Raw genomic sequence first — 27,642 nt, 5'->3', positions numbered from 1 at the left:
ACCCTTCTTTGATATTCTGGATCATGCGGCGAAACTAGTCCCTCTCTATTTAGTGCATTGTTCTATCTTTCAATAAATGGCACATAAGAAGAAAGCGAGAATTGGCTAGGAAGCCAATGCTAATACCACTTCAGGAGTGGCTGATGATTCATTGCTTGATACTGTGGGTGAGGGTAGCCATCCTCCTATCACCCTGCCTGATTCTTCTATTCCAGAGCTGACTACCCTAGTTCCTACACCTGTGAAGGGTACCACTATCCCTCTCGTTGATACCTTTGTCCCCCCTCCAGCCCCAATTTCCGATTCTGGTATTTTTGATGGGGATCTTAGGGGAGCTATTCAGATGTTGACCCATCTAGTGGCCTCTCAGGCCTAGAGGTCAAATGTTGCGCTCAGTTCATCCTGTCAGCAAGGGGATTCTACTAGTTCTAGGGTGAACAGATTTCTTCAGTTAGACCGTCTGGTGTTCACAGATGCCAATCTAGAAGAAGACCCTCAGGATTTCATTGATGAGATGCACAAGACCCTTAGGGTTATGCGTGCAACTGAGGCAGAGGGAGTAGAGTTAGTTGCCTACCGTCTGAAAGGGGTGCCCTATTCGTGGTTTGAGTTGTGGGAAGATTCCTCTGAGGAGGGGAGCCCTCCGGCGAGGTGGAGCGAGTTTGCTGATGTTTTTATAGATCATTTCCTGCCCACTGAGACAAGGGCAGCCCGTGTAGCAGAGTTTGAAAATTTGAAGCAAGGTAACAGAAGTGTGTGGGAGTACCACATGGAGTTTGCTCGCTTGTCCAAGTATGCCATTCATATGTTGCCCACAATGGAGGCCAGGGTGCGCTGGTTTGTTCAGGGCCTTAATACTTTGACTATTAATGATGCTTCTACGGCTGCATTGAATTCTGACATGAATTATGGGAAGATGGTAGCATTTGCTCAGGCCACAGAGAACCATAAATTGAAGAACAGAATGGAGAAAGATGGTAGCAGCAAGGCCCGGTCTACGGGCAACATGGAAGAGTCACTAGGTGGGGGAAGATCAACTTTCAGGGGAGGATCATTAGGGCCTTCCCAGTCTATTGCACAATCTTCAGCCAGTGCACGCCATCAGGGCCTAGCCAGTAGTAGTGGAGTCGTTTCAGGCCTAGTCTGGGCAACCGGGGATCCTATCACCGGGGTCGGTTAGGAGAGAGGTTCCAGCAGCAGAGGTCCCCGTGCCCCAGGTGCGGGAATATGCACTCAGAGACTTGCTATCTGGAGTTACCTATATGCTATGGATATGGGATGAGGGGTCATATTTAGAGACATTGTCGTGTATCCCGCCAGGGAGCGGGTAGGGGCACAACTCAGTCATCTAATTCAGCAGCTGCTACATCTTCAGCCCCCTCCCCAGCTCGAGGTACCCTAGCACCCGCAGGGCATGGTGCAGCTAGGGGTGGTGCACAGAGTTTAGATGGACCCAGCCGGTTCTATGATATGAGTGGATGCCAGACTATAGAGGCTTCCCCAAATGTTGTTACAGGTATTCTGACTGTCCAATCGTATGATATATATGCACTTATTGACCCCGGTTCCACCTTGTCCTATGTTACCCCTTTTGTTGCAACGGAATTTGGGATAGTACCAGATCAGCTTCATGAACCATTTTTGGTGTCTACTCTGGTTGGTGAGTCTATTATAGCTGCTCGAGTCTATAGAAGTTTTGTTATCACGGTACGTAGTAGGGATACCATGGCCGATCTTGTTGAATTCGGGATGGTCAATTTCGATGTGATAATGGGAATGGATTGGCTTTATTCCTGCTTTGCCAAACTTGATTGTCGGACTAGAACTATGAGGCTTGAATTTCCTAACGAGTCCGTTATTGAATGGGAGGGAGATAATGTAGTGCCTAGAGGTCGATTTATTTCCTACCTTAAGGCCGCGAAGATGATCAAGAAGGGGTGTATCTATCATTTAGTTCGGGTTACGGACACTATTGCTGAGGTGCTTAGCCTTGAGTCTGTACCAGTTGTGAATGAATTTTCGAATGTCTTTCCAGATGCGCTCCCTGGGATTCCACTAGACAGGGAGATTGATTTTAGGATCGATGTGATGCCAGGCACGCAGCCTATATCAATTCCACCTTACAGAATGGCACCGACTGAACTAAAAAAGCTAAAGGAACAATTGAAGCATTTGCTAGAAAAGGGTTTCATCCGACCGAGCGGATCACCGTGGGGTGCACCAGTCTTGTTTGTAAGGAAGAAAGATGGGTCTCTGTGGATGTGTATTGATTACCGGTAACTCAACAAAGTCATAATAAAAAATAAATACCCTCTACCAAGAATAGATGACTTGTTTGACCTATTCCAAGGTGCTACACGCTTCTCAAAGATTGACTTGCGGTCCGGGTATCATCAACTGAAGATAAGGGAGCATGATATTCCAAAAATAGCCTTCAGAACTCGGTATGGGCACTTCAAATTTATGGTGATGTCTTTTGGGCTAACAAATGCCTCGGCAACTTTCATGGATCTTATGAATCGAGTCTTCAAGCCTTTTCTAGACTCCTTTGTGATAGTGTTCATTGACCATATTCTTGTGTATTCCTGAAGTCGGGAGGACCATGCTGACCATCTCAGGGCAGTTTTGAAGACTCTTCAACAACATCAATTGTATGCAAAATTTTCAAAATGTGAATTTTGGCTTGAATCTGTCGCGTTCTTGGGTCATCTCATTTCCGGGGATGGAATTATGGTTGATCCTCAAAAGATTGCAGCAGTGAAGAATTGTCCTATACCTACTACTCCAACGGAGATTCGTAGTTTCTTGGGATTGGTTGGGTGCTACAGGATATTTGTGGAGGAGTTTTCTACTCTTACCTCTCCATTGACTAAATTGACGCATAAAACAGTTAAATTCCAATGGTCTGATGCTTGTGAGAGGAGTTTTCAGGGATTAAAATAAAGGTTGACAACAACACCGGTATTAGCCCTGCCAGAGGGTACAGAGGAATTTGTGTTGTATTGCGATGCTTCAAGAGTCGGGCTCGGGTGTGTGTTAATGCAACACGGCAAGGTTATAGCCTATGCTTCTAGGAAACTCAAGAATCACGAGAAGAACTTTCCAACCCATGACTTAGAGCTAGCGACGGTATTGTTTGCGCTAAACATTTGGCGACATTATTTGTATGGGGTACATGTGGATGTGTTTACAGATCATAAGAGCCTTCAATATATTTTCAAGTAGAAGGAGTTGAATCTGAGGCAAAGAAGATGGCTAGAGTTACTCAAGGACTATGACATTGATATTCTCTATCACCCGGGAAAGGCTAATGTTGTGGCAGATGCTCTTAGTCAAAAATCTATAGGATGTTTGGCTCATTTGGAGGCATATCAGAGGCCGTTAGCTAGGGAGGTTTACCAGTTGGCTAGTTTGGGAGTTCGCCTTGTGAACTCTAATGAAGGAGGGGTAATTGTGCAGAATAGGGTTGAATCATCGCTTGTGGCAAAGGTGAAAGAAAAGCAATTCAATGATCCATTGTTAGCACAACTGAAAGAGGGGATTCACAAACACAAGACCACAACTTTTTCCTTGGCATGGGTGATAGTACCCCATGGTACCAAGACCGCCTATGTGTTCTTGATATTAACGGTCTTCGGTAAAGGATCAAGGTAGAAGCTCACACTTCCAGGTATTCCATGCACCCAGGTTCTACGAAAATGTATCATGATCTTAAGTAAATTTATTGGTGGAACAACATGAAGAATGATATGGCGGACTTTGTGGCAAAATGTCCGAATTGTCAACAAGTGAAGGCCGAACATCAAAGGCCCGGTGGATTGGCTCAAAGCATAGAAATTCCAATGTGGAAATGGTAGATGATTAACATGGATTTTGTGCTAGGGTTGCCATGCACTCCACGCAAGTTCGACTCAATTTGGGTAATTGTGGATCGACACATGAAATAAGCGCAATTCTTGCTAGTTAAAGCTGCCGACACATTAGAACATTATGCGTAGTTGTATATCAAGGAAATAGTCAGGTTGCATGGCAATCCAATCTCGATCATTTCAGATCGAGGGGCTCAGTTCAGGGCTAACTTTTGGAAGAAATTTCAGCAAGGTTTGGGTACACACATAAATCTTAGCACAACTTTTCACCCTTAAACCAACGGGCAAGCAGAGTGAACTATTCAGACGCTTGAGGACTTGTTGCGTGCTTGTACTCTTGATTACAAGGGTAGTTGGGATGACCATTTTCCACTCATAGAATTTGCTTACAACAACAACTTCCATGCTAGTATCCCGATGGAACCGTTCGAGGCATTGTATGGTAGGAGATGTAGGTCTCCCATTGGGTGGTTCGAGGTTGGAGAAGCGGAATTGATAGGGCCAGACCTCGTGCATCAGGCCATGGAGAAAGTCAAGATTATTAAGGAGAGGTTGAAAACTGCACAGAGTCGCCAAAAGTCTTACTCGGATGTTCGTCGCAGAGATTTAGAGTTCAAAGAAGATGATTGTGTATTTTTGAAGGTTTCCCCTATGAATGGCATCATGCGGTTTGGAAAGAAGGGAAAATTGAGTCCAAGGTATGTCGGACCGTACAGAATCATTCAGAGGATTGGTCAGGTGGCATACAAGCTCGAGCTACCACCAGGGATGTCATTGGTACATCTAGTCTTTCATATGTCTATATTGAAAAAGGTAGTGGGTGATCCATCCACCATTGTGCCAGTTGAAACTATTGAAGTTAATGAAGAACTATCATATGAAGAAGTTCCAGTTGCCATTCTTGATAGGCAAGTTCAGAAATTGAGAAATAAGGAAATTGCCTCCATGAAGGTGTTATGGCGGAACTAACTAGATGAGAAAGCCACTTGGGAAACTGAGGATGAAATGAAAAAGAAGTACCCGCATTTTATTGAATAGTCATGTAATAGCTTATATGCATTTAGCTCCTATGAACTATTATCTTTCTATTTGATCTATGTAAAGTTGTCCTGTTTTGGTTATATATTACCTATGCGGCCATGGTTAGTATTGTACGAGTTATGTTAAGTATATGGAATGTGTACTTGCTTTTAAGGTATGTTTCTGGGGATCTCTGACAGGTGGATAGGCCTAGATACAAGGGAAACTCTGGCAAAATTTTCGGAAATTTAAGGAGTTAACCAAATATGGGACTAATATTTCGTTTCGTGGTGTGAAAAGCTGAGGTTGCATGAAGATTACTCATGAGTGAACCTAAGTCATCATTCGAGGATGAATGATCTTAAGTGGGGGAGGATGTAAGGCCTGTGAAATTTCTACTCAAAAACCCGAGTCTTGTGGTGCCAAGTTAGGATCATGTGTTAGAAATTCATTAAATTCTTCGTAGCTCGCAAGCTCGCCATGGTTCGGTCCTTTTGGATTGATCTGTGCGTTAAAAAGTTAAGAAACTAAGTTTTCCAGAAAATGTGCTATTCTACGGTCCATTATGCTGTCGCATAATAGGTATGCGGACCGCATAGTCGCCGCAGAACCAGTCAGTGTGTTGGTCAATTTGAGGTTGACTATGCGGCCAATTATGCGATCGCATAATCGGTATGCGGGGCGCATAGTTATCGCATAATTCCCTTGAAAGTTTTGTGAAGGCAGTTCTGCGGTGCATTATGCGACCATAAAACAAGTATGTGGACCGCATTTCCGTCGCATACCCGGGCAGTGTGTCCAGTTTTTGGGACTATTTTTACAGTCCATTTTGCAGACTGCATGTTAGGTATGCGATCGCAGATCTGAGTCGGGGCTCCAGATTTCTAAATTTTAAACCCGATCCCCTGTCATTATATCCTGTGCAATAACTCATTTTTAGCCTAATTCCTAACACTTTTAGATTGAGAGAGAGAGGGGTATAAGAGAGGGAAAGTGCTTCCCATCAAAATTACTCCATGAATCCTTGTTAAATCATTGAAGACAATCAAGTAAGGGACCTAAACCTTCATCCCAAGAGGCAAGACTTCATCACCTCAGCTCTTATTTTTACATATAGCTACAAGAGGTTGTTAGTCAGGTAATTCATGGGGATAAGGGGGATTGCATTGCATGCATATGTTCTTGAGGAATATGAGGAATTATTAATAAAGAGGCATGGGTAATGGGCTAGTGTAATCTTGCATAAAAGAACCATAAGGCCTTAATGAACACTAAATGCTCAAGAGAGCTTAGATTATGACCTTTTCTTGATTATGAGTTAAATTTTTATATATTGCTTAAATAGATTAAAGTGCGAACATTCCGGAATGTTATAGGATTAAGGAAAGATTGGTTGAGGTATGTATGGCTAAAACCCCGTCTTTTAGAAATTAAGCTTTATCGGTGGTTGTGTAAATACGGTAAGGTTAAAATTAAATTGTTGTATTGATTGTTATTTCACTTGAACTAGTGTTGCAACCTTATATGCATGGAAAGTGTGTCCCAATATGATCAATATGTTATTCTTGATAACTTGAAAAGGGGCAAGGACTATGAATCATGAATTAAAATGCTTTGACTTAAATTGAAATTGAAGCTGCGTATGTTGTGTCCTCTATGTGAAGTCTCCTCTGTGCCTACTATTTTAATTGCTCTTGTGTGCACTTATTATCCTAACTTACAAATCTAACATTAAAACTAGGAACGATGTGAAATATGGCCTAGTGCCAAATATATGACGTGATAGTTGTGGCCCCAAGTGCCTATGGAATGATATATGTGAAACAAAGATTGAATTGAGATGATTGATGGAAAAGGGAAAACGCCTTGGTAAGACGGCCTAGCCGATCGAGCCGAGATTGGACGCCCTGCCGCATACATGGTGGTAATATGTTGATATTGAACCCCGGATAAAAAAGGAAGTGAGATTGTGATTGAGGTGTATGTCTCAAATAAGGCAAGCTAGCTGATCGGGTCGAGATCGGACTCCGCTCAAGCTATCGGTGGTATAGCTAACAAGGTTGAACAGTATGAAATGCCCCAAACTAAAGGCTATGAAAACATAATGTGAAAAATTGCATGATTCTTTTACATTGATAATGTTGTAATCGTTTAATGCTATTGAGTTATACTTGTGAATTCTTTATGTTTGGTATGAATGTTCTTTCTAACTAGATGGTGTCTAGTTATACATACTAGTACTATTCCATTGTACTAACGTCCCTTTTGTCGGGGGCGCTACATTTTTAAATGAATGTAGGTGGCTCCATTATAGATAGTGTCGATCGCGCGTAGCGGAGTACCTTCTTCACAAAGTCTTGGTGAGCCCCTTTCTCCTTCAAGGGGTTCTATTGCACATCTTTTGTTGTAGACTTCTACCTTTGAGGTATAGCTGGGGCCTTGTTGCCGGCATTGTCATACTTGTGTTTTACATCCTTATAGGCTCTGTAGACATATGTGTGGGTTATGTACGAGTGTTGGATGGGTCTACGAACAATGATGTAATTATAATTCTCGCTTTTCTAAAGTGTATTTGTATGGAATCTTGGAACTTGTCGATGGTTTAATGTTGTGAATTAAAATGAACTAACATTGTAGAATGCACTATCTTTCCTCGTCTAAATAAATGAATGAAAGAATGGTTTCCTTATCCGTATCGAGTTGGGTAGGAAGTGTTTGATAAGGCTTGCTCAGTTGGGTTTGCTCGATTGAGCACCGGTCGCGCCTCTCGAGGTTGGGTCGTGACACACTCCTATTATTACCGCACCTAATTGGAGATTACCCTTTGAGCTCATGTGTGATGCTAGCGATATTTCGGTTGGGGTAGTTTTGGGTTAACGAGTGAACAAAATGTTTCATCTGGTATACTATGCGAGCAAGACAATGAATAATGCTCAAGTGAACTACATGGTGACCGAGAATGAACTTTTGGATATTGTGTTTGCTATGGAAAAATTCTGGCCGTATCTTATGGGTGCTAAGGTTATTATTCATACCGACCATGCCGCTCTCCGGTACTTGATGACGAAGATGGACGCCAAAGCTAGACTGATGCGATGGGTCTTGTTACTTCAAGAGTTTGATTTAGCGATTGTGGACCGTAAGGGTAGTGAGAACCAAGTGGCGGACCACTTGTCCCACTTGGAGGAGGAGGGAAGGCCTCATGATGGCCTAGAGATTCATTTCCCAACGAACAACTCCTTTCGGTGTCGATGAATGATATGCCATGGTTTGCCGATGTTGCTAATTTCCTTATGAATGGTATAATCCCATGTGAGCTCTCTTCTAACCAAATGAAGAAGCTCTAGAGGGATAGTCTGGATTTCTATTGGGATAAGTCGTACTTGTTCAAGATTTGCACGGATGGTATGATCCGAAGGTGTGTCCCGGAGGAAGAGCAGTTGAGTATTTTGGAGGCTTGTCATTCCTCTCCCTATGGTGGTCATCATGGCGAGGTGAGGAAGGCTTCTAAAGCTCTTAGTTGTGGGTTTTATTGGCCAACTTTGTTCAAAGATGCGGGTGACTTTGTGAAGAGATGCGACGAGTGCCAAAGAGTGGGTGGAATTTCGAAGAAAGATGAGATGCCTCTCAATACCATCCTTGAGGTTGATATTTTTGATGTATGGGCCATTGATTTCATGGGCCCATTTGTTAGCTCTTGTGGGAACACTTACATCCTTGTGGCGGTGGACTATGTTTAAAAGTGGGTTGAAGTCGTGGCTTTGCCAAACAATGAGGCCTGAAGTGTCGTTGCATTTCTCAAGAAAAGCATTTTTACAAGATTTGGTACTACTCGTGCAATCATAAGTGATGAGGGGTCTCATTTTTGCAATAGATCTTTCGACACGTTGCTTTCTAAGTACGGTGTCAATCACAAAGTTTCTACCCTAATCATCATCAAGCAAGTGGTCAAGTGGAAGACTCCAACAGGGAAATCAAAAGCATATTGTCCAAGACGGTCAATGCAAATAGGACAGATGGGTCGAAGAAGTTGGATGACACTCTATGGGCTTATAGAACTGCTTTCAAGACGCCGATTGGTATGTCTCCGTATCGGTTGGTGTTTGGGAAATCTTGCCATCTACCGGTTGAGTTAGAGCACAAGGCCATGTGGGCTTTGAGGAAGCTTAATCTTGAGTGGGATGTTGCAGCCAATCTTCATGTGGAGCAGCTCAATGAACTTAATGAATTCAGATTCCATGCCTACGCCAGTTTGTCCTTATATAAGGACAAGATGAATTACCTTCATGATAAATATGCTAGTGGAAAGGAGTTCAAAGTAGGTAATTTGGTTCTCTTGTTCAACTCCCAGTTACGTCTGTTTCTGGGAAAGATCAAATCAAAATGCAGTGGACCTTTTGAAGTTGTATGTGTGACCCCGTTTGTTGCTCTTGATTTAAGGAACAAAAATGGTGAAGTTTTCAGAGTTAATTGGCACCGGGTCAAGCATTATCTTGAAAAAATTGATGACAGCCACGTGGTGGCACTTCTTCATTTCAAATGATGTGATGGTAACATGCGTCGTGCTGTGACATTAAATTAGGCGCTTCTTGTGAGGCAACCCATGTGTTTTTCTTCTTGTTTTCTTTGATTTTCTTGGTAGTATAAGATTGATTTTTGGGCTAACTGGTTGTGAGATATTACAGGGTTGTGTTGATGCAGTGCAAGACATAGTGAAAAAAAATGCACAGGTCTCTGAAGTTTCCAGTGCGGCCGCAAAACATTTTGTGCAGTCCGCAGTGGACCACTGTGGCCGCAGTCCATTTTGTGCGGACCGTAGTGGGACCGCACTGGCTCCTGTGCGGCCGCACTACCATTTTGTGCGGTTTGCACTACCTAGATATAGAGTATGGGTAGTCTGGTCCCTATCCTTTTGTAGACTGCATGGCCATTTTGTGCAGTCTGCACTAACCCTTGTGCGGCCAGACTATATTTTGTGCGGCCCGCACTAGGCTATTTTCTGCAATATGTATGCAACATTTTGATTATGTTCTTCAACAATGTATTTAACTGAGGCTACTAATACTAACAAGTTCACTTGATTATGTTTGTAGACAATGGTTAAAGAACGAGGCAAAGGATCCAAACAACCTGGCAAAGGTGAATCTTCCCAGGGAGGGAAACAGAAAATGGTTAAACTCACTTCCCAAGCTAGGCAAAACATCAAAAACATGAGGAAGGCCATAAAAGCTGCTGCCAGAGCCATTGACATGTCGGGGAGTGAGTACAAGCCCTCTCGGGAGATCTCTTAGGATTCAATCCCATAATACATCCCTTATCCGGAGAGGCACAGACTGAAAGACACTCTTCCCACTTCCCCCGCTACCCAAGCATCAATGAACATTTCTTCTGAGTCGTCTGAGGGCTCAATAGTAGGTAGTAGGGAATACTCTACATCTCCCTCGGTTGGGAGGCGTTGTTAGAACTAGAAATCCCGAGGCTTGGGAGGACAGATTTGTGAGTGAGGTGGCGTACCATAAATTTCGGGTGTGGTGGCTAGTGAGAAAGTTGATTCCACAGAGGAGCTTCATAGATAGAGACTTGCCACCTCACAACCCCAATGTGAGGAGGCAGTTTAGGACGAGAGTTGGATGGGAGCATTTTATGGATGACTATGTTGATGCCAACGAACACTTGGTCAAAGAATTCTACTGCAACATAGCCCACATCAAAAAGGGCTCCAAAGTGACAAAGGTTCAGAACTTAAAGGTGTTATTTGATGGGAAGTCAATAAATGAATACCTGGGATTTAATGAGGAGGACGAGACACTGTACATGGCGAAGATGGAAATGGGTGAGGAGGTTAGTCCATGGTTAGCACAGTACCTGGCAATCCCAGGTACCACTCTGGACTGGTTGACTGCTGGAGTCCGAATTCTGAGACAAAGTTTGAATTTTGAGGCACAGGGGTGGGAGACTTTTGTTTGCAGCCGGTTGGACCCTACCACTCATGACAACACCCTACCTCTTCACCAGGCTGTGTTAGTGGCTTCTATCATGGTAGGGTACCACATCAATGTGGGAAATGTGATGTCCAGAATCATTATTATCGTGGGTACGGAGCATGACCGGAACTATCCTTTCCCCAGTTTCCTCACAATGTACTTCCGGGACTTAAAGGTGAAAAATAGGCCCTTCGACATCAGAGTCAAGGGGAAGGCCCATTTCTCCTGGTATAGCATGCAGTGGGATGACAACCCCAAGATAAAGATCGAACTGGCCAACTGGCTAGTCTGAAGAGCCAGTTGTGGTAATGGATCCTGCTGAGCCTACCTCCATTCCCACAGATATCCCTTCTGGTCCTTCCACATCCACAGCCACTCCTGCTGGTCCATCCGCCTCAGCAGGCCCGGAGATTCCATCTTCCCGGGCCCATCCCATTACTACTCACTGACTGAGCTAAGCGCTTCTTAGCATAATCAACTGGATGCATACTGCCTCATCCAAGTTGTCCACACTCACCACTGTGGTAGAGGCTCAGTTGTCACCTCCGCCAGCACAGGTTCCACAATCGATAGAGGATGCGCTCAAGGAGATACTTGACAACCAAAAGAAGATCCTCGACACTCAGGCAGTGCTCTCAAAGACAGTTGATTCATATAAAAAGGCTCTCAAGGATCTCGCTCGGGAGCACAAGAAGTTGCGGAAGACACGGGCCTCCAAAGAGTCTGTGAAGGAGCTGAGAGTAGATGTAGACAGACTGAAGGCGGATCACCTACCTTTAGATTTACTGCTCCAGGACCCAGCACCAGCAGTTCATCCAGAGCCGGAGCAGCCACAGAGGCCTCCAAGAGGAGGAGGATGATCCCTCGAGCAAATAATGCAGTCATCCAGCTGGCTAACCCATAGGAGACCTCTTCCAGTCAGCCACAGGGTGCACTACCTACAGAGCCTGTCCATGTCCATGCCTAGGTCCCAGTAGCAGAGCAGTAGACCATAGAGGACCAGTCTGAGGTCCCCGAGCACAGAGAGGACCCAAGAACCACACATGAGCCTATGCAGACAGACGGGCCATAGGGAGTCTTCTATATCCTTTTTCCTCTTACCTTTTTGGTGATTTATTTAGACTAGTTAGAATTGGGGACAATTCCAGCTTTCATTTGAGGGGGGTAGGCCCTACATTTTGGATGACTGTATATATTTAACATTTTTTATGCTTTCTTGATTTTTCATCTTTGGTTTGTATATAATTTTGATATTTCGTTCCATTTATCACATTTTTATTTCACTTTGGGTCTGTATATAAAGATTATATCACATTGTATATATTCATCCCATCCATTATATATTCAAATCCCCTCTTGTATATATTCATTCTATTTTCCGCAAAATTTTTCATTTTTAGCTTCTTATTTGTGATTCGAGCTTTTTGTTTTCGAAGTTTGCAATAAGCCTTTGGTTTTCTTAATGCCACGGTTCTTTTCAAAGGTGGAGTGTTGTGTGAACCAGGTGGCTCTTCCCAATTATAGATGGCGTGACAACCTTCTTAAGGGTTTGAGTCCATTTTTCTTTTTGTTTTTAATAGTTAGTAGTTAAGGGTGCCTCAAGCAAAGCTTCACTTGGGCCTAGCACATTTGCCTTTGATCTCATGGTCAAAAATAAATTGTTGTATATAGGATGGTGAAAGTCGTGACCTTGAGACTCTTGTGTTGACCGATAATCATCAAGTGGTTTTTCGGGACCATTGTGTGCTCAAATCGTATCTAAGGTCATTGTGGGCCTATGTCTTTAGCAATCCCTTAGCTTGTGTGGTGAGTAATTGTAATTTCATGTCCAAGTCTTGAGCCATTGGTCTAGAACTTGCCCTGAATGTTTGTTGAGGCGAAATCATAAGTGTATTTGACTTGAGACATGATTATAGGTTCTCCTTGATCCAAATGATAGTTTGAACAATTCTATAGACTACCAATGATAAGATCCCTAGTTAACCCTTTTGAGCCTTAGAACTTTTTCTTTCAAGAACCATGATACAAGCCTATACCCGTTCTAAAAGATACCCTCTCTTGGCACCCAATCTTTCCTTTAGCACATGGCAAAAGTATATGTTTGGGGGGAGAGACGAGGATTGCAACAAAGTGGTAAAAAGGCACAAAAATAAATAAAAGGAAAGGAAATGAAAAATAAAGAAAAGCAAAAAGACAAAAAGAATGTTCAATGTAAAAAAAAATAAAAAGGGATTCAAGAAAAGTAAAGAATGAAAGGTGTGGAAAGTTGAAAAAGGAGAAAAGGTTTGAAATGCCTAAGAAAGAGTGGCAGTGTGTCTCTCTAACCCCTTAGAAAGAAGTGAAATGACTCAAAGAGTCAAGTGAATATATGCCAAATGAATCAAAAGAAGTGCTTAAGGGAAGACGGAACCTATTGAGACCAAAACATTTCCTACCCTGAACCAAAAGCCTTAACAATGTCTCCACAAAAGACCTATATGATCTTTAATTGAATGAAGCTTACATTAATGGATACTCACATAAGGGGCAAGCACATGGTACTTAGAGCTAGACTTGTGACTTTTTCTTGAGAGAGATGAGTGAATTTCCATTAACCAAGTTTTGCATGCCACTATTATAAAGGTGAGGTTTGCTTAGGGATAGTTGGGGATGTGTGAGTTTGGGTTCCATAATGACCAAAGTAATTGAAAGAGTTCTTTGACGTGTTGAGTCAACTCTTGATGCTCTTGTGTCTCACTTAATCCATGGTGTTTCAAAGGGTAAATGTTATTAATGATTCATTTGTATTGACGGTAATTGTTAGTCCCAATTGATGCTAATTTAGGTTGCTTTAGGACAGCTAAAAATTTCTTAAATTTTCCCTTAAAAGGTGGGTCTTATTTTGTTTGCTTGAGGACAAGCAAAAGCTTATGTTTGGGGGAGTTGATAACTAGGGATTTTGACGGAATTTTATACTCCTTACTCGTGCTTTGATTAGAAACTCATACAAAATAGTCCCAAAAGGCTCATAAGTTGTGCTTGATTGCAGGTTTGATCAACAAAGTGACAAGATGTCAAAGATCGGCTCAAAAGGAGTGAAACTTGCACAAGTACTAAAGACAAGGCAAGCTCAGGCAAAATAGGTCCAGTGCGGCCGCACACCACTTTATGCGGTCCGCACTAGGAGGTTCAGAGAGTAGGTATTCAGGCTAAAAGGCAATGCGGCCGCACTAGATTTAGTATGGTCCGCACTGGAGTCCATGCGGTCACACTACCATTCTGTGCGGTCCACAGAGCCAAGATTCAGAGAAGTTGCAGTTTGGAGCTTTCAAGCCAATGAGGTCCGCAGTCCATTTTTTGTGGACCGCACTAGAAGTAACCGCGGCTGCAGTCCATTCTGTGCGGTCTGCGAAGCCTGAGTTTAGAGAGCTAGATTTTGGAGCCAAGAGTCCTAGTGCGGCAACAGTCCATTCTATGCTGTCCGCACTAACCCCGCAGGGGCATTTTTTGTCCAGATTTTTCAGCTTAGTATAAATAGATCCTTTTTCCATTTTTAGGTCATTAGATATTGTAATAGCATAGCTGCGCTCATGGGTCGACTTTTCTCAGTCATTTTGGGCAACTATAACTACATTTCATCATTGAATCTTTGTATTTAGCTTAGCAATTAATTAATATGTGTTTATCTTAATCTATTTCTTATTTTTCTTCTTTGAATATGAGTAGCTAGACCCCATAGCTAGGGTTGTGGCTTAACCCTAGTGTGGGTAATTGATGGGTCTTGTATTTTAGGGCTAAATTGATTATGAGTGTTTGATATTTGGGTCAATGTCATGGTTAATTGCTGAATTAGTGGTTGCAAACACTAGTTTGTGTTTAGTTGACTAGGACTCTTCTTTAGAAAGACAACCTAAGTCTCCAAAATTGGTCCAACAAGGAATTGGGGAGTACTCAAGAGATTGATAGCCCCAATTAAAGGGTTAAACATAAAAGAGTAATACCCGACTTGAACCTAAGTTGCTTGTGCAAATTTGCATACCTAGTTGGTCTTGAGAAAGTCAATTGGGCACAATCACTTGAACCACCGAGAGGTGTAGAGTGGGAAAAGTAATGCAACGGTTATATCATACTCCCTAATCATGTCAATTGTGCCTTAGACTCAAGTACTCATCAATTGATCACCTAGGTGGATGTCACTACCCTAGTGCCCTTTAAACTTTTTGAACAACCCGTAGCATTTAACTCTTAGCTTAATTTACAATTTGTAATTTGTTAAAAGTAGAATTATAAAGAAAACCCCAAAATGATGAGGAGTGTAATTTATAACTCTACGCAATCCTAAGCTAAATAGATACACCACTCCAATTCTAGCTCTCTGTGGAAATCGATCCCGACCCAAAATCGGGGTAAAAACTGCTCCGACCCTCTCTCCTACATAATTAGTAGTGCGAAGTAGGCCGAGATCACTTCACTTAGCTAATGTAACTCTTTAGTTTCCTCTTCTATCTTAGCCTTTGAGTAGGCTTAAGCTATCTTCCGATCTGTGGCGCAGGGTATTAGTTATTACTTTATCCCCTCATGGACGCTACGGAACATCAATGATGTTACCTTCTAGAAAACCAAGATTTTATATGTGACGTGGACTCAATTCTTTCTTTTAACTTATACTATAGTCTTTTATAGTTGTATCATTGTCAATATATATGCTGCATGGATAACACTTCGAGATCTTCGGTGTGTTCATAACGTAACTAACTCTGGGTCATTGATCGAATAATTCCTTTCGTGCCTTCTCAGCATTCGTTAAAAGTAAGAAATTACTTTTCTTGGTCCTTCTGCCACTTGTTGCATGAATACTTGGCTTATCTTAGTTCCTACATATATTGAAATTGCAAGCAACTCATATAATCATGAATATTACTTTGTATTTTACTCCTCGTTCCTTAGTCACGATAGGTGCCACTTTCTTATAGAGTGCATACAATATTATACTGAAACTGTTGTTACAAGACCTTTTCTTCTTTAGGTCAATATGTTTATGTTGAAGCCTTCTTCCTTTATTTTCTCAGGTAGTCTTTTGTTGGAGTGCTTAGGGAAGACCCTCTGACTCTTGTAAAGCAACGAGCTTACTACATTGTATGCCCTACGGAATTTCTAATGTTCTTACTCGCCTATCAGTATCCTTAGTTACTTACATCCATGCCCTTGTGCTCGTAGGGTTGATTCTGAATTGAAATTTTAGTTGTCTCCCTAGTGGCACTCTCTTTTATTTTCGTAACACTTATACTGTATCTTCTACTACCCCAACTCATATCTGAATATTTCTTAAGTATGATGTCGTATCTGAGAGACTGAATTTTCTATGTCGGGTTTCACTACGTTTATCTTGCATGATCTACTAATTTATATAAGACCTCTTGTCTAGCCATAACCAAGCTCTTTCGGAATCAACTACTAACTACTCGTCAGTCCATGCTCATATTTATATTCTGCGTAACCTCTCTTGGGTTATGTCTTTTGTCTTAACTTAGCTTTTGCACTGGCTTCTAATGTATCAAATGTTCATTCGCACTTATTTATTATTAACATACGGTGTGGAAATCTTTACTGCCTCTCCCAATATCGTGCGTGAACAATGTTTTGGATTCATAACATATCTATAGAATCTGAATAAATGCAATCTCATTCCTTTTGCCTTTTTACCGCATTCTTTATTTACACTTCCATAGTTACTTGAACTACATAACTCTGACTTACTATCATATCACACCTTCTTCCCCCCTTTAGGTGAGTACTAGCATTTAATGCTATGAAGATTTACCTATATATGGTTTACCTCTTCATTTTGGCATCTTTTCACATCTTTACTGACTCTTACTCGCCTTGCGGTAACCCTTCTCTACTAGGGATAATTGAATTCCTTACGCATGAGGGTGATACCTAGTGTAACTGGAACACTTAGTGCCTTAAGCTTAACTTTGCTCAAAGTTTTCGCTTTGGCGGAGTGTCTTCCTGAATGACCTTTAAAGGTTATTCTTATGTTATCCATTTTATTATTCCTGGAATGCGATCTTTGAAATCCTCTTGATATCGACTATTATCACATCATTCGATCCCTAATTGATGTTCAGTTTATCTTGTTCACTGGCCCATGTTGATTTCTCTTACACCTGGGGTCTATATTTTTGTTTTGGTAATCATATTGGACTCACCAACTCATTTCTTGAAATGAGGATATGACTTTTGGTATATACTCTTTTATTGTCTCAAAGCCTGTCACCTCTTGTCTTTTCCTTCACTTGACTATAGACTCTTTCATCATATCATATTATGATTTACCGTAACCACCCTTTTATCACATCTTACTCGTAATGATTCATTTATAGTCTTCTTACTCTCCTGCTAACTTCTATGTTTATTACCTTATTCTAAAAACTTCAACAAAACATTCTTTCGTTTTTAGCTCCTCTTCCTCTATCCACCACCTCTTCAGATCGCCTAGCATTCTCTCTTTACTTGGGACAGGAGCCATACAAAGTTAAATATTTATCCATTCTAGGATTCCACTACCTGTCTTCTAAAATTTTTGTGGACATTGTATTTATATTTGACTGTTCTATTCTAGAGTGCACCGCCAAGGTGTCTCACAAGGAGATATATTACCACGTTTGCACTATCCTTCAAATATTTTAGCTAATGATCACAATCCATCCACCATTTACTCTAACCTTAGTTGCATCCTGATGTCCCATCTTTCTCTTAAACAATAAATGTTAGCTCCCACAGGAAATAACTGAGATGGGTGTGGTCAATTGTACATACTTCTGTTTATTGTTGACGGTAACTCAAATACTTATATTTCTCTGCACGAATTTTAAAAACTGATAATCTTCACTAACTGGGTACCTCATACCCTTCTCCACCTTGCTTTTATTATCTGTTGAAACTTAATACTTTTACCTTCTTATACTACCATGGCCTGCTATTCGTGGGGTATATTAGATATTCCCGTCTTAGGATCTTAAGTAGGAAATCCTCACATCTAGTATGCACTATCTAATAGGGCCTCAAACTGGGCCACATTGTCAAGAATACTCTCTCTACTAGTGCCCTTACCTGCTGTTGTATTAGCCCTCTAGCTAGCTATAATTTTTCAAATTGCAAACGTCTCTATAATTAGCAAATATAAGTCCTGGCTCGAACTCTTATAACTCAGATCTATAGCACAATGTGGATTTGAAAGAAGGGTAACATACTCCTAAATGCCTTGTAACTTCCTGTTTATATAATGAGGAGCACAACACATCTATAAACAAGGCTCTACTAGACACGGCTTGTAGAATCCCTAGGATAGAACTGCTTTGATACCAAGTTTGTCACGCCCCAAACTCGATGAGGCGTGGACGGCACCCGGTGCCGAACTTGGCCCGAGCGTACCACTCCTTAACTGTAAACTCTGGAGGGGTAACCCGCAATTTAGGCCGATGAGGCCATATTTTGAATCGTCTGAAAATAACGTCTCTCTCATATGTGGGAAATCATACCCAAAAGCTAATATATATGATTGTGCAGGCCGATGAAGCCTCCATGAACATCTACTGGTATAAAAATTATGCATGACTCATCTGCAAGCCTCTAATGATAGCTAAATTGTATCATGGTCAGGACAGAGACTCGACCCACCCATCAAACCTGTATATATATATATATAATGGACTCCAAGGTCTAGACCTGGTAACCCCGAGGAAGTGGATCTTACCAACCAAGTTGATATTTGACTCTGTCTACTAGGAAGGTCTATCCAACTATCTATCAGGACCTACAAGCATGAAATGTAGAGTCTGCAGCAAAAGGGACGTCATTACGAAATAATGTACCGAGTATATAAGGCAACAGAATAACTGAAAGTTGAAACTGAACTGATAATATAATAAATGAATGTAACTAGGAGTAAAAGATAATCTGAATCTCAACTCTCTCCATATAGTATGTAAAATAGATGTCCGGCCCTATAAGGCTCGGTATGTGTAAATGCTCTTCCGTAATAGGCTCGCTCATAAGTGCTCGGCCATACTAGGCTCTGTATCTCGGCCATTCTGGGCTCGCTCATAGGTGCTCGGACATAGTAGGCTCGGTATATAACTTACTATCAGATCAGAGGTTGCCCGATAGAGGCCTGCCCACCGATTATAGCTCGATTATGGTGAAAATACTGTAGTACTACCCAATAGGGGCCTGCCCACTGATTATGAAGTCCCGATAAGGGAGAATACTGTAACTTATGAGACTAGGATAATGTATATAAATTCGGGAGTATGAACTTCTCTTTATATCTAGTTGTCAAACGCATGTAGTTATTGGATCATGCCAAATGAAAGAAAGGTTTAGCCTTAACATACCTTATCACAATCTTTCCAATCACCAAGTTGATCTTGCCTCTACGCACCTTAATATGCAACAATGATAATAATACTATCATTATGTTATGAAAGGTACAACTATCATACAACGAACGACAAGCTTAATTTGTATTAAAACAGGTAGCATCTCCCCTATAATCCTTACTTCCTCCAAATTCAAGATAACACAAACAACACAATAGCACAACAATAACAACATATATACATTATTTTTAATCCTTATATACACCATCAAATACTACAAAATAGCCCAACACACCCCAATCTCTCCATACATAAAACGACCACCATAGTAGTGTCAAACGACCCAAAAATATTATGAAGAATGATCAGCCCACCACCATAGAGTTATATGGTGTTTCTCCACACCCTTCCTCCTCCAAAACTCCATAAAACAGTAGTGAAACATACATCCCAACAGCAACAAAAAATAGTCCGCTATAAGTGAATAACTCGAACTCACGACTTCCGATCACCATCCCGTGAGTTCCTACAAGTATAGAACGACTAACCGTAAATTTACAGCAGAAAAAATGGATGACAGAGAGCAGTGAACTCACCTCATTTGTTGGATAACTCAGCTCCTATCTTGGTTCATCAAACTCTAGGTTTTACATCCAATTAGAACTTGAAAGGGAGAGAAAATCAATTACGGTTTGTGGAAATTTTTTGGGAGGATTTTTGCAGAGCTTATGTCTGGTTTATATGACCTATTTTCAGTCTAATATATGAAGAAAATAGGCTTTCAAAAGGCGTCTTTGGACGACCCAAAATGGCCCATTTTTGGTCTCTCATTTAAGCAAGTAGGTAACACACCTACTTGTCACCTAACAGCCTGCGCAGTCTCACAGAAACGTTCATTATCTCTACTCCGATGTCGTATTGATAAAAGGTTTAATGAGTTAGAAATTAGACTCATAGAGCTTTAATTTGATGGGTGGAACACCCCATAAACCTAAGCATATTGAGATGAAATCGCAGTTACATTTGACCCAAATTTTCAATAAAACTTATGAACGTAACGTGTGATGACTTTCATCGAGGTTTGTTCCACAACTCGCTTGACTTCAAAATATAACACCTGAGCATCATACTAATAACCTAATTCATAACATAACCTCCTTATCATGTTAAGTATCCTAGTCTCACCCCAAAAGTACATGTTATAACATTCTCAACTTATCGACTTTCGACAAAACATTATTTTTTTCAATTCCTTTAGCTTCAGAACCTTCCAACCCTCTTTGTACTTGTTATCCATAATGTTCAATATTTTAACCTCCAAGTTAAAATGATTAACTATCTTTGTAAACTTTTCAAAGATGATTTCATTTCTGAGCTTACATCAATTGACTTACGACGTACTCTTACGTATAAAAACATGGGGTGTAACAACTATGATGCAATGAAAAAGAAAGATGAGAGACCATCCATGCGATTATCCCGATTATCATCTATATCTATGTGAATAGAGGAAGATTCAGCAAAAATAGGTCCAACTATAAATGACCCTCTTCACCGCAACGACCATCCAACGATCTCGTGATTGGAATTAGTCATTTTCTATCAAAGATTTATGATAGCATCTGATATTATTAATTTGTTATTGAAAATGTTAGCATAAGGTGTATTGTAATTAACACCGTAAATTGCCACCTACCCAACATGACTAATGAGTCATTTGGTTTGGGTGGTGGCTTGCTGCCACATAGGGTGGGGGAGAGATTTTTAATCTTATCCTATAATTAATAATTAATTAGGTATTATTTCGCTACCTGATAATTAACCAATTACCCATATCATTAAGAATTGTCTCAAATTACTTAAAATTCTACTCATTTTAATATACTTTATACATCATATATCACGGTCATATGGTACATTGTATGGTACTAGTCCATAAATATCGGGTATTATAGCTCGGACTGTATTTTATCCCAAATCGACAACCTTCAACAAAACTTGTTTTCATTAATTCGTATACCCTTTACCCTTCATGGAACTTACTTATTGCTTGTTATAAATAGCATAAATACATTGACCTCAAGATAATCTCATCCCTGAGTCAACGTCGATTAACTAAAGACAAAACTTTAACGTACAAAAACGCAAGATGTAATATCCTTCTCCCCTTAGAAACATTCGTCCTCGAATGTTTAACTCCCCCGGATCAATATGGCTTTGGCAGAGTCGTGATAAGTTGGTATTTTACCAACTTATCTTGTCTTTAAACCTATACTTTTGTTATGTTTGAGTGATAAAATCATGTGTTTAATGTCATTTACTTCTATTTTATAGGTTGCATGTGAATTAGAGGTAATGTTGAAGAAACCAAGTGAAAATAAGTCAAAAAGGAGCTAAAATGGATAATGAGAGCCTGCCTAGTGATTTACTCTTTGCGAGCGCGACGGTGCATCGCGAACACGAAGAAGCAGGAAGCCAGGCCTTCGCGAATGCGAAGTACACAACGCGAACGCAATGCATCATAACTCAAACCTTCGCGAACGCGAAGGACCAAAGACAAATGCGAAGCCTAAGGAAAGCAAACCTTCGCGAACGTGATGGTATAGTCACAAACGCGAAGAAGGAACTGGGCGAAAAAACTGGGCAGTTCTGGAAATTCACATTTTTTACCCAAAACCATTTAATACCCAAACCACCTCATTTGTAAAGATCTTTGGAATATTTTCAGTTCAAAAGACTATAAAGAACAAGGTGAGAAGCTAGGGTTTGCACAAACACTTGGGTCTTGAAGATTTGAAACTTGTGGTTGAGAATTTCTTACCCATTTATGTTTATTTTTTCATTTTCTTGCTTTGTATTGTATATCTAAGTGTGTAGTATTTTATCCAACACTTGAATCTTGTTTATGTGAATATTCATATTTAAAGTGTGGATTAAATACCTTGTTATGCTTATGTATTGAATGATTTTTATCCTTTTATGAAGTGAGTTATTGTTTCTTTAATTATTCTTATTCTTTAATATTTCCAAAGGGTTTAGCTAACGCTAGGGCTCACTCATTAACTCCGAATTAATTTTGGGAAAGATTATTTGGGGTTGGAAAAGATTAATTAACAAGAACTTGAGGCTTTAACCCTCATTTTTATAGATTCTACCTAGGGATAGGATTGAACTACTTGTAGCCATTCCGGGTGTGCTTAATCTCTTAATTGTTTTAGGAATAATTCAATTAGGAAGTCTTGTTAGTCTTTGGAAGAAGTTAATATAGAATTATTACCCATGTCTAATTAACATAAACTCGCTCATATTTGTAAAATCATAAAATACATTAGATCGTTACTTGAGTATAATTCCCGATGCATCCATCCTTGTAGCCATTGATCATTTTACTTGCTTTCTAGGTTAGTTTACATTTCCGCATTTAGGTATAAATATTTTCTAAAACCAATTCTAAGTGTTTGGCATTGCATAACAAGTGATAATTCTCTTACATTCCTAATCGCCTACATATTGTTCTCTGTGGGATTCGACCCCGACTCATAGTTGGGTATATTTTATTGCATGCGACTGTGTCCATTTACTTTTTAATAGTGGATTTGGACGTTATCAAAATTAGCGCCATTGCCGGGGAACAATTTGGCGTAATTTAGGTTGTTTGAGAAATAAAGTAAGTGCTTTGGTCCAAATTTGTGAATATTTGTATAATCATTTTTTTTTTACCTTGGTCTATTTTTCTTGTTTGTTTCTTGTTTATTTTCTTAGTTTTAAAAAATGGCATCATCTGATGAAAATTGGTCGGATGGTAGTTGTTCATACTTTGATGACCCTTGTCCTTATTGTGGAGGACCTAACTCGTGGCAAGATTGTTTAAATTCTCCCGGGGGTGGATTGTGCGCACAATCTCAAACCCATGAGTGGAGTATTTGTGATAAGTGTGGTAGTCAAAATGGTCACTGGGAGTATTGTGCTTATTTGTCCTTTCCTTCCCAAGCCCCCACTATGATGATTCTACTTTTTGTGATGAAAATGATAGGGCTATGGAAATGGAAGAAGTTGAGCATAGTCAAAATGGAGAGTTCAAGCTCATGTTAGAATTCCTTATTGAAGGAGGAAACTTGGCACTTGAAAGGTTGAACTTGCAAATGGAAGAAATGCTTGAAGCTTTAGAGGTCCAACAAGCCTTTGATGATAATGATAGCCAAAAATCTTCCTCGGATGTTGAAACCGAAAATCCTTCCTTGGCGCTTGATTAAAATCAAGAAGAACTCTCAAATGCTCGAAATGAGAAGATGATGCTCATGTTGGAGACCATTCTTGCAAATGAGGAGAAGCACAACTTTGCACTCGAGGACTTGAAACAAGGCTTGGCTCACAATGATGAACAATCCGCACTTTGGAAGATCAAATGAAAATATTGGTTGAGGCTCACTATGCCCACCAACTTGAGAGTGTATAAGGAAGTCAAGAAGATTCCGATTTCGAGGAAGAAAGTGAGCTCTACTTTTAGGAATCAAGAATTGAACATCCGCTAACCCACTCCATGAGTGTTAGTGATGCCAAGAAAAATCTGAAATTAGAGTCAACCACTGTAAATGAAAATATGTTTGATATTGACTCTAGTTCGGGGGTAAAGGAGGATGTCAAAATCCGGGTAGAATTAAAATTTGGAGGGTTGATGTCACATTCGATGCATTTTTCAACATTGGAATTGTGTGGTGAAATGGGAATTGAACTACACGAGTCAATAAGGGATTGCGAGGAGGAAACACAAAGGCCATACATTTTACAATTTGAGGGAACAAGAAGGCAAAATGACATTCCTCACATGAAAGCCAAGAAGTGCAAAATGAAGAAATTGAGGTTTGGCTTGATCATCAACTTACCACCCCCCACCGCTCATGGTCACAAGCTTGATTCCAATTTCGGTGCCAAATTTATATCGTCCAAGTGGAGAGAAAAGTGGTAAAGTTGTTTTGCGTCGTGCCACGACGTTAAATGCTGCGCTTGGTGGGAGGCAACCCATCATTTTTCAAAAATATTTTAGTCATTTTTAAAATCTTCTTTTTAGAATATCTTTGTATATTATTTTTGACTAATCTTCCAAGTTTCAGATTTTTTGGAGTTGATTTGAGCAGGTCAGAGTGGTCCGGAGAGCCAAAACCAGTTGTTGCCAGAACTAAGGAACTGCAGAAAAAAACAATTCTTTGCGTTCGCGAGGACATATCGCGTTCGCGTAAGTTTAGCAAATTTTAACCCTTCGCGTTCGCATGAAAATCACTTTCGTTCGCAGCCTTTGACAGTTGTTACCCTTCGCGTAGGCGACATATCTCTTGCGAACGCGTAGCGTCAGGTAAGTTAAAATACACAATGCCTACCGAAAACGAGAAACTCACGCCCTCTGCTCAAACAACAGTCTCCACTACTCCTTAAACCCCCAAAAATCAAATCATTCAAAATCTTCAAGACTTTTGCAATTTTCCATCTCCATTCTCAAGATATGTGATTTCCTCTCTTCCCTCTTGAATCTTTATTCTCTTTCATGGTGTGAAACAATGGAAGAACAACCATGGTTGATTGGTGCTTAGGGTTCAAAAATTTGAAATCACAAAGGTCGAATTCATGTGTGAAATTTGTTGTGCTTGCTGGGTGAGGTTGGTTGAGTGTGAGTGTTTGTTGTTAAAGAAAAATTTGGGCAAGATATATGCTTAAATGGTCTGTAAAAGGAACCAAGAAAAGAGGGCACCCCAACTGTTTGAAGAAAAGCCTGAAAGAAAACTAGGTCTGTGCAAGGAAGACAACCTTCACGAACGCGAGGGTCTTCTCGTGAACACGAAGGCAAACTCAGGGGCGGAAATTTTTTACCTTCGCGAATGCGATGGTAGCCTTGCGAATGCAAAGGTATAATTCTGGGCAAAAATATTTGCTCTTCGCGAACGCGGTAGTCTTTTAGCGAACGCGAAGAGCAACCACTAGCAGTCCCAAAACTGGCGAAAAATAGTAGCTTCGCACAGCTCTGCCCGGGACCTTTTTCGCCCATTTCTTTGGCTTAATTACTTCCTAATACATTGTTTTATGTGTCAATATGAGCTTTTAACATTGTTGGTTTATTTTGTAGGTACTTTGGACATAAAATAGATCCGGAGCACAATGAAATTAAGCAAGAACATGTCTTTTGAGCTCAACAAGAGGAACCCTTTGATAATGACATGTTTCTATCTGCAACATGTGATTGAAGATATGATGAACTCTTGTCAAAAACCATCGTCCGGGAAAGAGGCATAAGTTTAGAAAAGGTCTAAGCTAAAATTTCGGGCTTCTACACACAGTTGATAGAAAGTAGGTGGATTTGTTTTGCTGAGCAACAAAACAATGCCAACCACACAATAGTTTTGGAATTCTCTGCAAACGCCTTGAGGACCGACTTCCAAGGTGCTTTTGTTACTAATGTGCATGGCGTGCAACTCCATTTAGGCCCTGAGATAATCAATGGTATTTATGGCCATCCCAATGTTGATAATGAGGTCTACAGAGACAGAGCTAAAGCAGGAGGAAACTAGTGGCTTGTGGATAAGTTACATGATGGGGTTACCCCGAAGTGGTTGACAGTGCACAAGAGAGTTGATTCTCATGATTGCACGGCTGAGGCAAAGGCATGGCTCTCTATTATCTGTTCAAGAGTTTCGCCCTCTACAAAAGACATTGATATGACACCAGACAGGGCACTGATAATTGCTGCTATCATGGATGGAATACCTGTGAACGTGGGGGACCACATTGTCCGAGAAATTGAGGAAGCCACTCATGGGAGGTCCAAGAGCCTTTTATTCCCATCCTTGATCACTAGACTTTGCTATAATGCTGGGGTGCCAAAACACCCAAATGATTTTGAGAAAGGTCCAGGAAAGCTGATGATCCATCCTTTGCTGAAAAGGGGACCAAGTGACGAGCAGAAAAAGAGGAGAATTGATGTTGCTCCCCTTTATTTGGGCAGTTCTCTGAGGCCACCACTGATCCTGCCAGATCATTTGAACCTTCATCAGGGTCCTTTGACTTTGTGGTACCACTCCAGTCTGGTCCCCACAATATGCGCCACTTATCCAGTCAGATACATGGAGTAGATGCGCATATTAGGCAGCTTATAGCTGGCCTTCCCACTGGCCCAACTGGGGCTGGCACATCTACTGGGGCTGCTGCCCCACCATCCATGGAGGATGTGGTCAAAGAGCAAAAAGCAATCACGGGCAAGATAGAGGCCATTAACACCAGGTTGGAGAACATGAGTCGCCGGCAAGGAAAGATTGAGAAGAGGCAGAGAAAGTTCAAGGAGCATGAGAAGAAAAAAAAGCAAACTTCTATCCAAGATGATATAAAAGCTGAGTACATTTTGTGGTTCACATGAATCGGAGGATGATGATGATGTGGACTTGGAGCTCAAATTTCCCACCACTTCCAGCTCCGGCTGATGCAGTATTCAGGGAGCACTTCCCACCATTTTACTCTATCATGTTTAGTTTCATTGGGGACATTGCAACATCTTTAGTTGGGGGTGGCTTCTTGTATAATTGTAGTTCTTGTATAATTATGGATAACTGTGGGTATGGCATATTGGTACTGTGGTTGTTTTCATTTTTTTGTTGTTGTATTTTCATGTGATGTGTGGTATTATTATGTTTATTAGCTTCTTAACTTCTTGTTTATATAATATATATATATTCTTGTTTCTTGCTTTTATATATAGTATGTTTTAGTTACTTGATGTTTATTAGCTTCTTAATTTTGGTTATTAGCTTCTTAAATATTTTTTTTATATAGTATGTTTTATGTTAGTGGCGATATCATTGGTTTTCTTTGTACCATGGTTCTTTTTCCTAGGATGCTAATTTTCTTCTTGAACCGCGTAATTGTTAGTAAATCTTTTGTCTACTTTTCACGATGATGGATAGATACACAACTTTCTTAATGGAATTAGTCTTGTAGTTTAGATATAGCTTATATTAATTTAGGAAGAATAAATGGTTTGAGTTGGGGTTTGTGCCCATTGACCAAGTTATGGCTTGCTTGGTACCAACATGATTAAACCTCGGCATATGAATTTGTGGTTGTTGAAAAAAGAAAAATAATTGAAGTAAAGATGTCATGACTTTTAGACTCAAATTTTTGCTCTTTGATTCACTAAATAGCTTCCTATGTTATATGTAACCTCTTTGAGTCATTGGTTTCAATTGGATTTTGGATTTGTATTCCACTTGAATGTTCATGTGCCATGTGTAGTGAGATTTATCGTGAGCTCTTTTGCATTACTTGTAGTCCAGAACTTGCTCGGAATGTGCTTCAAGGCGAAATCATAGACTAACTTGGTTTGAAAAATGATATTAGACCTTCCTTCGACCGCTATTGTACCTTAAA

The 27,642-nt window shown here is 40.6% G+C and overlaps 1 protein-coding gene across 1 annotated transcript; it reads left to right on the top strand.

Annotated features, from left to right (window-relative positions):
- Positions 1–1,470: 1,470 nt before the first annotated feature.
- Positions 1,471–10,180, top strand: LOC138886002 (uncharacterized). Its single transcript, XM_070167023.1, has 6 exons — positions 1,471–2,276; positions 2,592–2,814; positions 3,226–3,595; positions 4,512–4,567; positions 4,683–4,820; positions 9,983–10,180. Exons 1-6 carry the CDS (start codon positions 1,471–1,473, stop codon positions 10,178–10,180), a joined length of 1,791 nt encoding a protein of 596 aa, XP_070023124.1.
- Positions 10,181–27,642: the final 17,462 nt, after the last annotated feature.

This window comes from Nicotiana sylvestris, chromosome 2 (genome assembly GCF_000393655.2).
Source record: "Nicotiana sylvestris chromosome 2, ASM39365v2, whole genome shotgun sequence".
NCBI lineage: Eukaryota > Viridiplantae > Streptophyta > Magnoliopsida > Solanales > Solanaceae > Nicotiana > Nicotiana sylvestris.
Note: the sequence above shows the minus strand (reverse complement) of the source record. Positions and strands in the feature narration are given on the sequence as shown.